The sequence below is a fragment of the Cryptomeria japonica genome, chromosome 4 (genome assembly GCF_030272615.1).
Source record: "Cryptomeria japonica chromosome 4, Sugi_1.0, whole genome shotgun sequence".
NCBI lineage: Eukaryota > Viridiplantae > Streptophyta > Pinopsida > Cupressales > Cupressaceae > Cryptomeria > Cryptomeria japonica.
This window is the reverse complement of record NC_081408.1, coordinates 331,646,688-331,659,266: the sequence shown is the minus strand read 5'-3', so window position 1 is coordinate 331,659,266 and position 12,579 is coordinate 331,646,688. Positions and strand designations below refer to the sequence as shown.

The following is a 12,579-nucleotide window of genomic DNA, read 5'->3' as shown; positions in this document are numbered from 1 at the left end:
ATATAAAATAATATAATTAAATATGATTAATTAAAATTTAATAAAGTTAATAAAAAGTCAAAAGACATGAAAGAAAAAGTTGCGACTCCCTCAACAATGAGATATAAAAGGGAGAAGAGAACCTCATTTGAGAGGGGGGATAATTTGGAAATGAGAAGTGCAGATCTGATTTAAATAACAAGTGCACATCTGATTATGGAAGGTTGTGTCCCTTTCAAAGGGTAGAAATAATGAAGAGTTGCACTCTTTCAAAGGGTGCTAATGGTGAAAGGGTGTGTCTCTTGCCAAAGGGCATACATGATGAAGAGGTGTGACCTCTCCCTCAAATTGAGAGATATAAAGGGAAGGAATCAAAAGCATCTAGTGACATCACCATTGATCAGATCAGATCAGAATTGTTATCAAGTTACAGGCAATAACATTTGTGTTCTTGGTGGTATGCATGGGGATAGTGCTAACAGTGATAGCCACGTTGGAAGCAAAAACCGTGGAAGGAGTAGAGCGTACCCAGCATATCCAGGATTCACCACCGGCAAGTGAACGGTAAGTGGTTTGCCCTAAACCGTAGGAAATACTTCATGAATAATGCTGTGGAATTTGAATCATACCGCAAGATAAATTAAAGCAGAATAGCCGGTAAATAACAGAGATACATTCTAAATTAATATATCAGAGATGCATTTAGAATCAATGTTGCATAGATACATTCAGAATTAGCATAATAGAGATGCACTCAGAATTGTAACGACACTTCTAGAGACAGAGATACACTCAGGATTATAATATAATAGTGATATATTAGTGATGTTAAATAACAATTACCATAAGATTGTAGAGATACACTCAGAATTAAAACAGAGGAATTAGAGATTGCTTCAGAGGTAATTTACAGAGCTAGGGATCATTGAGGCATTTCAGAGAAGAATTATATTTAAGTCCCTGATAATGTCTACGATGATTGCTCCCTTTAAAGGAGCCATAGAGACCAGAGGGCAAAATTGAATGCCAAGATTCCAAGAGGAATCCAGAGAGAGATTCATAGGGAATCTCTTAGAGACAATATATATATATATATTGTAGAGGTTAACCATATGCATATGTTAGAAATAGAGAAGCTTGAGCAGGGGTGGGATCTCTGCCAAGCTTTGAGAACATTAATGATTTCACTGATTAATAGAGATCCCAAATAGAGACCTTAGGAGGACGACATCTTGGGTTGCTCCTAACTGAGAAATATTTCTTAATAGAGGGTTGGGTCAATCCAGGTAAGGTCCAACTGAGTATTGTATCCTTTTTTATAGATAACAATAAATCAGTTAAAGATTATTTGTTAAATATGTAGAATAATGTATAGCATTCTTTCTTGTATAATTGCACAAATAAATATATATGTTTAATTAACTTTCATATTGTTTGTATACTAACGTTTGTTTACAGGACTTGAACGCCAAATAATCCAATCCCCAACTGGGAATATTACATAATTTTATCATTGGTCAAGCATTAAATGCTTTGTAATGGATTTCACAAACCCTAATTAGGGTTTCTATCTTTCAATCTTGGTCATTGATTTTGAATCGATCCGAGCCACTCAATTGTAATGAGAGCACTATATAAGGCTCCACTCTTTCATTTGAATGGGAATAGTTAATAGTTAGTAGTTCAAGAAGAGTTCAACAATAGATAGTAGTTAGAGTAGAATAGGAAGAGAAGGCAAATACTTTTGCCAAGACTTCAAGAAGCCGTAATGTCCCTACTTTGAAATATAATTTAATAATAAATGATAATAATAAAATTAAAATGCAAAAGAATAAAAGTAAAAATAAAATATAAAAGAATATAATTAAATATAATTAAGATTTGATTAAAGTTAATGAATGGTCAAAAGGCATGAAATGATAAGTTGTGACTCCCTTAAATATGAGGCATAAAAGGGAGGAGAGAACTCATTTAAAGAGGGGATAATTTGGGAATGAGAAGTGCAGATCTGATTTAAATAAGAAGTGCAAATCTGATTGTGAAAGGTTGTCTCCCTTTCAAAGGGCAGAAGTAATGAAGAGTTGCACTCTTTCAAAGGGTGTGTCTCTTGCCAAAGGGCATACATGATAAAGAGGTGTGACCTCTCCCTCACATTGAGAGATACAAAGGAAAGGAATCAAAAGCATCCAGTGACAGCACCATGGATTGATAAGATCAGAACTGTTATTAAGTTACAGCCTGTAACATCCTTGTTCTTGGTGGTATGCATGGGGATGTGTTTAATAAGTATGCTTAATATATGAAGCCTGATAACGTTCTTATGCAGAATAAATAGTAATATTAATATGGACTGCAATATGTATGACGGTCATACAATTTCATATATATTTTTAATACATAAGAAATTAGTATACTTATAATCTAAATCATGTTATTATTGTCAGTATTTAAGATGAGAATGAGATGTTCGAAAGAGGGGCAGTCTAAATCCAAGCAATAGGTTAAGTCCCAAGATAGGGTGGGGATCAACGATGCATAAGGCTTGAGGGTATAGAACCAAGGTAGGTAAGGGTTTGGATCAGTAAACTTTGAGGGAACCTATTGTATTTGGTCTCTAAGTGTTTTGGTAACATACATAGACCCTTCTCCCTTAAAACTGAAGTAGTAGTAGGGTCTGATAACTATAATAATTACTATGAATAATGAAATTAATCATCTAATGAGGAAAATAAATAAGCACTTGTTAATAACCAATAAGTTGAAGAATATCAATGACTGGCTTCATGATTAGTCTCTTAATCAATTTTAGTATATTGAAATAGATCAATTATGTTAATCAGGTAGGGGACATTACAAATGGTATCAGAGCTTTGATCCTACCATCCTGTAGGGCAAAGATGAATCAATGAATCATTCTAGTCAATAAGAAGAAATCTAACAATATGTGTATTCATGTGTATGCTCTGTGTTTGCATATATCCATGTGTATGCTTCGTGTCTTTCATGTATATACTCCGTGTTTGATTAATATCGGTAGATGACTCAGTTTGAGAAAATTAAAATCAACATGGCTTGAGGACAAACAAATTTGGGAAGGGTGGACTGTAATGTCCCTACTTTGAAATATAATTTAATAATAAATGATAATAATAAAATTAAAACGCAAAAGAATAAAAATAAAAATAAAATAAAATAAAAAAGAAAAGAATATAATTAAATATAATTAAGATTTGATTAAAGTTAATGAATGGTCAAAAGGCATGAAATGATAAGTTGTGACTCCCCCAAATATGAGGTAAAAGGGAGGAGAGAACTCATTTGAAGAGGGGATAATTTGGGAATGAGAAGTGCAGATCTGATTGTGAAAGGTTGTGTCCCTTTCAAAGGGCAGAAATAATGAAGAGTTGCACTCTTTCAAAGGGTGTGTCTCTTGCCAAAGGGCATACATGATAAAGAGGTGTGACCTCTCGCTCACATTGAGAGATATAAAGGAAATGAATCAAAAGCATCCAGTGACAGCACTATGGATTGATAAGATCAGAACTGTTATTAAGTTATAGGCAGTAATATCTTTGCCCTTGGTGGTATGCATGGGGATGAGCTGAGTATGTATGTTTAATATATGAAACCTGATAATGTTCTTATGCAGAATAAATAGTAATATTAATATGGACTGCAATATGTATGACTGTCATACTTAATTTCATATATATTCATAATACATAAGAAATTAGTATACTAATAGTCTAAATAATGTTATTACTGTCAGTATTTAAGAAGATGGGAATGAGATGTTCCAAAGAGGGGCAGTCTAAATCCAAGCAATAGGTTAAGTCCCAAGATAGGGTGGGGATCAGCGACCCATAAGCCTTGAGGGTATAGACCCAAGATAGGTAAGGGCTTGGATCTGTAAACATTGAGGGAACCTATTGTATTTGGTCTCTAAGCGCTTTGGTAACATACATAGACCCTTCTCCCTTAAAATTGAAGTAGTGGCAGGGTCTGATATCTATATTAAAAACTATGAATAATGAAATTAATCATCTAGTGAGGAAAATAAATAAGAACTTATTAATAATTAACTGAAGAATATCAATCAATTTTGGTATATTGAAATAGATCAAGTAGGGGACATTACAGAATCATGTAAACTTCATTGAAGATATGGTGAAATTAATATGTTGATTCCACAATTTGTATGGTCTCTACTTCTCCTTTGTTTAATGTTGTTTAGATGAATGGAAGACTTTGTGTATGATCAATGGTGAAATTCATAAATCCATACTACTAGGTAAAGTGCCTTGCGTAGTCAACTGTATCCATCTTAGCCAAGCTTAACTTCAATTATTGCTGCTTCATTGATATGCATCAACTTGATGGTATCTATGGTTGTGGTGATGATTTGAAAATCATCAAGCTATCCCTAGAGGGACATGTGTCCCATCATATGTAATTTAATCATTGGTCAAGCGTTAAATGCTTTGTAATGGATGTAACAAACCCTAATTAGGGTTTCTATCTTTCAATCTTGGCCATTGTTGTGAATCGATCTGATCCACTCAATTGTAATGATAGCACTATATAAGGCTCCACTCTTTTATTTGAATGGGAATAGTTAATAGTTAGTAGTTCAAGAAGAGTTCAACAACAAATAGTAGTCAGTAGAATAGGAAGAGAAGGCAAAGACTTTTGCCAAGACTTCAAGAAGCATGTAAACTTCATTGAAGATATGGTGAAATTGATATGTTGATTTGACAATTTTCATGGTCTCTACTTCTCCTTTGTTTAATGTTGTTTAGATGAATGGAAGACTTTGTGTATGATCAATGGTGAAATTCATAAATCCATACTACTAGGTAAAGTGCCTTGCGTAGTCAGTTGGATCCATCTTAGCCAAGCTTAACTTCAATTATTGCTGCTTCATTGATATGCATCAACTTGATTGTATCTATGGTTGTGGTGATGATTTGAAAATCATCAAGCTATTCCTAGAAGATCGCACTAGCCTTGTGGAGATGTTCAATGCATGTCAAAGCAAAGCTTAGATGAGTTTCATCAAAGTTGTCCATTGCTCTTACATTTCTAGGATTAGAATAGCTTTCTCAACCCTTTATCTTTTTTCCTTTTTTTTTCTCAAATCAAGTGAAACCCCACATTCTAGCAATATTCAAGCATTCAACGTAAGGCCACCCTGTGATTCCAGCAATATCACATCATGTACAACTGAGTCTACCTAAGAGCATGTCAACATTTGACATTCGAGAACCTTGGAGTTGTCCCACTTGATCATGCAACTTAGCACTTGGGAGTCTTTGTTCAAGAGAGGATAAAATACTTAGTATTTTATTCTGTGTTGCATAGTGTATAAAAACAACATCAACAGTATGCATGGGGATGTGGTTAATATGTATGCCTAATATATTGAGCCTAATCTTTAATCTTTCCATTGCCCCTAAGAAGGATTGAATGTGGGAATGTTAGGGAGAGGTGGTATTAATACCTCTCAAGATGGGTAAGTCCTGTAGTTGAATGGACCATGCTACATCATACAAGGGCAATAGATAAGACCTGTAGTGGAATGGGTATGTGTTACATCATACAAAGGCACTATTTGTGAAGGATAGTTTCTAGCACCGTAACATGGTTATTTCCCATCCTTTGTAGGGTTGAGGATTAGGTTAAAGGTAGGGATTGGGGCTTAAATATAATAGTTATCAAATGCATTATGAAAGCTAAATGTTCATTAGTTGCAATAATTGAATCTAAGCATAATAGTTATGTCGAAATATATTGATCTTCCTAGTAAGAATTATCATAAACCTTCCCTAGTTAAGTGTAACCCTAATGCTAATTTGTTATAATTATAATTCTAGGACAAAAATTGGAAGGGGACTTTACAATGTTTAAGAGTGTTCAAGTGAAAGGGTCAAGCTCTTTTTGATTTTTGGATATTTCTACAAGGTATTTTTGATTTTAGCTTAACTTATTTTTAGATTATAAGCTCTATCTATGGATGAGCTTTATCTGAAACTATTATTTTTCATGCATTTTTTATTTTCAAAGCAATTTTACATTTAGAATGCATGCATTTGTGCAAAGTGATACTTCAAATCCCTTTATATACATATATTGTAGTTGAGGTAAACTAATGGTTAATTTTTTATTCTTTGTGCATAAGTTAATTGTTTAAGCTATCATTTTATTCTTTGTGCATAAGTTAATTGTTTAAGCTATCTTTGTGTGTGATGATTTTGTCATGCTATATGCATTTTTATCAAATCCATGAAATATTTCTATGTGAGAGATTTCAATTATTGAATACAAAATTATTTATACTTGTAGGCCTTATTTTGTGATAATTGTTAGTTTGGGTTTTGTAGCTTTATACACAAAACATGGGTATTTTGATTTGTGAAGTCTTACCTTGTGTTATCTAAATCTTCAATTCAGCTCTTGTATGCACATACTTTCTGGTGTTAACAATTCAGCCAGGTTGTCTGTGTGCATGCGTTTGTGTTCTGAATCTTCTGCTAGGTAAACTTCTTCTTAGAGTCATAGAAGGATATGAACCTATTGTTTATGTGTAGATGAATTGCTAAATCTTGTTCTCATACCCGAGAAGAAAAAACAGATGTGTCAGATTAGTATATTTTCTATCACATGTTGAAAACCCCAAAACCAAGTGTGATGGATATGTTGTGGAATTTCGAAGTTTGTCAATAAGCTAGTCTTCTGGGGTTTTAGTTTATTTTTAATTATTTAAGGGAGCATCCCCTTCAAACTTGAAGAAAGGTTTTTTATATTGCAGGCTGTTCTGCATTGTGTTATCCTATAAAGGACATTAATATTGCTAACAAAAGTCCAGCAGTCAAGACTCAAGACACATGGAATGTGTGCTTATATTTCTTGTTTGAGAATAGTGTGTACAGGAGTGTATCTTATGTTATCACCCGAGATTCCAAATACTTGATATATTGATATTTTTGGAGAGATAAATGAAGAACATTATATTTTCCATTATGAATTTGTTTTTCTTTTTACTTTTATATTGTGTCTCTGCATTCTGATCAACTGAGTGGTTGATTGTTTTTCATTGACCATTTACCATTCTGCCAACCACATAAGAATACTATACATGAGGGAAATTATTTTGTTCAGAACTCTCTTATACAATAGCTGTTGTAGTTCTTGTTGTCATGAATTCCATTTTGATAGTTGATTCATCTTATTAGATAACATGAAATTCATTTTGTTTTTATGTCCTTATCAACATTATATATGTTATCTCTTCTCATATGATCAATTTTAATATGTTTTGAGGAACCTGATGAATTCTATCTTGTCAGATTGTTTCGTAAATATATTTTTGGGCAAGCTGATGAGGTTGAGTTGAAGTTTGTTAACAGGTACACCAATTTTCAAACTCATTTCCCGCTCATCAACCTGTAGTCTTTAACAACTTTCTTTTGAATGTATTATGAATAATGCTCATCAATGTAGTTTTCTTTGTTTGAATTTTCTGAGGCCACCTCGTAAGGCTTTGGATGCTCAAAAAAAGTTTAAAATGGTTTTTGGGTGGAAGCATCATATTTTTGTGTGATGAAAAAAATATGTTCTTGTACAGGAGAAATAATGAAGATCTGACACTCTTGGGTATCATATTGAATCAAGAGGTCAAGAGGTTGTCATCACAGGTATGCATGTGTGAAGAATGATTTAATATGTAGCACTAGCACTTGCATACATTTTGTCAGATAAAATGGAGTCTGAACATATATATATCTTTCTTTCTATTGTTTTGCTTAATTTATAGAATTTGCCAATTTGAAACATTAAAATGGCTTGTGGGATTCAATATACTGAACTATTACTTTGTTATGTTAGGAATAATAATTCTAAGATGTGTGCTAAAATGCTATTTATTTCAAGAAGATACGTCTTCCCTAGCAGAATTTTCTTTATATGATATTTGGTGATAGTAGCTAATTATTTGTAAGAAAATAACCTTTCTTGATCCATGCATAACAATACAATTTCAGCTGGGATTACAGTTGCAGTATGCATAACAATAAAAACTCAGCTGGGATTACAGTTTCAGTCTGTTTTGGTAATTGGATGATAGATTAATTAAAGGACGAAGTACATATAGCCAATAACAAAGACGATGTTTCCACGAGAAACAATTGTAAACTGAAACAGGAATAGAAACATTCTATTCTAACTATAATACACTAAATAAACTAAATGACCAGTAATTAATAACTAAATATTACTTTAATACCCTCCTTTAATGGTCATCCGATCAACTATACCAAGTTGCCCCCCAAATCTGACAAACTTATTCGGGCTCAAAGATTTGGTGAGGATATCTGCAGTCTGATCCTTAGCTGGAACATATTGCAACATTACTAATCCATCTTCGACAAGCTTGTGAATAAAATGACAATGAAGCTCAACATGTTTGGTCCACTCGTGGAAGACCAGATTTTTGGCAAGTTTCAGCACCCCTTGATTGTCATAGCATAAGGGAGGAGGACCTGCTTGAGACATTTGCATGTTAGAAAGCACCCTTGAAGCCAAACTGCCTCACAAGTTGCCTTTATAGTTCCCCAATATTTTGCTTTGGTTGTGGAAAAAGCTACTGCCCGCTACTTCTTGCTGGTCCATGTGACTGCACTTGTGCCCAAACTGACGACATACCTAGAAGTAGACTTTTTGTCATCAACAGAGCCTACCCAATCTAAGTTTGTAAAACCAATGAGCCTAGGATCTTTGCTTTTGCTGTGCAAAATGCCAAAGTTAGGAGTGCCCTTCACATATCTCAGCACATGCTTCACTGCAACCCAGTGTTTAGCTTTAGGGGCTGTCTTGAAGCAAGATATGTAGCTCACAGCATAACTAAGGTCAGGTCTAGTGGTGGTGAGATAGAATGAGGCTTCCCACTAGTTGCCTGAATGTTGATTCATTCACCACAGGTGAATCCGATTTGGCTGATAGTTTCAGCCCTTTCTCCATAGGTGTAGATGCAAGCTTGCAATCGTGCATCCAAAATTTATCCAGCAAACTCTTGGGTTATTTTGACTGAGAAATAAAAATGTGACCATCTATCTGCTAAACCTCTACACTGAGATAATAATGTAGAAGTCCCAAGTCTGTCATATCAAAGAACTGACACAAATTTTGTTTCATCTACTCAAACAAATGTGCTGCACTACCAGTGATGATCAGGTCATCAACATAGATGACAAGAAGGATATCACCACCAATCATATAGATTGGGATCAAAAGGACTCCTTTGAAAGCTTTGATCAACTAAGTACTTATCAATTTTTATGTACCATACTTGAGCCTATTTGAGACCGTAGAGTGCTTTCACTAGTCTGCATATTTGGTGTTCCTTATCGGCAACCTTGAAATCAGGAGGTTGCGTCATGTAGACCTCTTCCTACAACTCAACATTGAGGAATGCACGCTTGACATCCATTTGATGGGCTTTCCATCCAAACTGGGCTAAAATAGCGAGGACAAGCTGAATGGTGCTCATTTTGGATGTGGGAGCAAGTGTCTCCTCATAGTTGATGCCCTCTTTCTACGAGAACCCTTTGGCAACTAACTGAGTCTTGTACTTATCAAGAGCTTCATCAGCTTTATACTTAACTTTATACACCCATTTGCAGCCAATGGGTTTCTTCCCAAGTGGAAGATCGGACAAGACCCAAGTGTTGTTCTTTAGAAGACTATAGTGTTCAGCTTCCATAGCCTATTCCCACTCCGGTATTCGTTTAGCCTTTGAATATGTTTGAGGCTCATAAACATTGTGAATATTGGCCATAAGAGCAAAGTTAATTGTGTTCTTTTTTCTCTCTCTTTCTTCTAGTTGATCTACCCTCAGTAAGTTCATCATCATGAAGATCACCAATGGTCTTGGGCCACCAGTTAGGCTGGAGAGTAGAAGCACCAACATCCAAGTTGGGAGGATCGAAATGACCTGGGGTGCTTGGAACTAATTCATCTAGATATGGATCAAATTTTTCATGAGGAAAGTTGAGTGATGCAATATCATGCCTGGGAGACTCCATAACTTTAGATTCAAAGTCATCTGAATCCCTTCCATCAAGTGGACCTAAGGGAAGAACACCCAAATCCTTAGCCTTCAGAGGTTGATCCTTAGGGCTCAAAATAGGAGGAGAGCTGAAAGGACTCTCGTTCTTCATCAAATACAACACCACGACTAAATATGAGATTATCAATGTCTACATCAATCAGCCGATAAGCTTTGTGGTTATCATTGTAGCCCGTGAACATCAGTTTCTAGCTCTTGGAATCCAGTTTCGTGCTTGGCATCTGGATTCCAAACATAAATAGTAGAGCCAAAGACCTTCAAATGACTGATTTTGGGCTTCCTTGTAGACTAGGCTTCCTCTATGGGGTCATCTTCTTAACGGCCTGTGTGGGAGACCGGTTTAGGAGATAGACTGTAGTGTAAATTGCTTCAGCTTAAAACTTCTTTGGAACATTTCAATGTTCCAACATAGACCAAACCATCTCGGTGATTGTGCAGTTTCTTCGCTCAACAACACCATTTTGCTAAGGTGTGTAAGGTGTGGTAAGTTGACGCTTAATTCCATGTGTCACATAGAAGTTGGAGAAATCAGAAGAAAAAAATTGCCCCCCATTGTCTGACCTAAGAGTGACTATCTGACAGCTTGACTCTTTTTCCACTAAGGCCTTAAACTTCAGAATGATGCTAAACACCTTTGATTTGTGTTTAAGGAAATACACCCACATTCTTCTACTAAAATCATCGACAAATATTACAAAATACTTGGATCTAGTGATTGATGGAGTTTTCATCGGCCCATGGACATCTACATGTACCGGTTGCAAAACTTTGGAGGCTCTCCAAGAATCACCATTTGATCACCACAATATCTTCTTCATTTTTTGACCTATAGCCTCCAATTGTTGCAAATATCCTTAATTTTCATCAAATGCTCCTACAAGGACATTTTCTCATCCATCATGATCAAAAAGAGCATGTTCTTAAAAAAGAATGCTCTGCTCTTGTTTAAAGTTTCATGGAGATCCTTCAAGTGGGTCCAGTTCTCTACAACTATCTTCTTGGATGGGACGTGTGGCAGATGATTGTTAGTGATAGACAGTTTGAGGAGCATGACAACTTCACAGTTCCGCTCATGATACTTGTCTTGATCTTTTTTTAGCTGCCGAGGGTCGAGATTGAGTACCCAGATCGACCTCGTTAGGACACTGATACTCAATATTGTCAACATGCATTGCTTCCACGTGTTGTAGTTGCGGCCGTTGAACTTCGGACTACCAACATAATGTTGGTCAAAGACACCATCACAAACACTGAGGTCAACACAAGTCAACCTTGTGAAGGCACAAAAAATAAGGCTGAAGCTTTTGATTTGAATAATCAGATTAAAAAAATAGCCATCACAAATCCCAAGGCACTACAAAACGTTGATAAAACATGGATCCTAAGGCGATCAAAAAACAAAAGTAGCGACAAGGGATTTTGCTAGTCAAAACAATCAACAATGGTTGTACCAAACTCGAGGCAGGGATCCCAATGCATATATTTCAAGATTTGATTGTAGAAAGAAAAAAACACATCTTGCAGATGACCCAAATTTTTTTTTGCAAACGCTAGGTTGCAAAAAAATTATCAACAAAAACCACGTGAGTTGGAACCCAGAAATTTTTCTGCAAACACCAATCACTCGAGTTGGAACTCACATGAGCTAGAGTCATGCAAAAAAGAAAAATTATGGCAGGTAGAAATTACAATGTGAATAATAGTCGCTGTTTGCAAAAATTAACATGCATGTGTGAAACACCAGACACGGGTTATAGAGACCTTGAAAACGTGTCGTCGTGGTAGGAAAAGGGCAAGAATTGCCTACACAAGCATAAAAACGTGGGCTGGAAAAGAAAAAAAATGCGGGCTGGAAAGAAAGAAGGTTGCGCATAGAAAAAATGATGCTAGACATCACAAAAAAGGAACAAAAATTGCGTGGGATTTACGGAGGAAGAGCTGTCGCGATTTTTTTTGAGGTCAACCAGCAAAAACACATAAAATTGTGTCGCGAATTGCAGAAGACATGCGTTGCAAGCCAAAAACGTTGCGCGGGAGGGATCAAAAAAGAAACATGGGCTTCTTCGAACAAAAAAATTCCACCCAAGAACTTGTAGAGAAAAAACGTGTGATCTATTAAACCCTTGTCGAATGTTCAAAAATAGAAACCTTCACGATTCGAACCCTCCAGACATGAGCACGATTTGAAATCCCTTCACGTGATTCAAAAACAAACTTTCGAAAAGGTCACAAAAATCTTCGTAATTTTCTTAAAAGAGAAGACTAGCGAAAATAAATTTAATTCAAAAAACTGAAAAAATCTTTGAACATTTTTTTATGAATTAAAAATATTCCCGCTTTGATACCATGTTCTGGTAATTGGATGATAGATTAATTAAAAGACAAAGTACATTAGCCAATTACAAAGACAATGTTTCCATGAAAAACAATTGTAAACTGAAACAAGAATAGAAACATTCTCTTCTAACTATAATACA

The 12,579-nt window shown here is 35.3% G+C and overlaps 1 protein-coding gene across 1 annotated transcript in view; it reads left to right on the top strand.

Annotated features, from left to right (window-relative positions):
- Nucleotides 1–442: 442 nt before the first annotated feature.
- LOC131063581 (uncharacterized) overlaps nt 443–12,579 on the top strand; it is a 63,475-nt gene continuing 51,338 nt past the window's right edge. Inside the window, exons 1-4 of the mRNA XM_059219145.1 lie at nt 443–543; nt 836–881; nt 7,300–7,385; nt 7,604–7,673. Of these exons, the coding sequence (XP_059075128.1) occupies nt 443–543; nt 836–881; nt 7,300–7,385; nt 7,604–7,673 (303 nt within the window). The remainder of the gene's footprint in view (nt 544–835; nt 882–7,299; nt 7,386–7,603; nt 7,674–12,579) is intronic.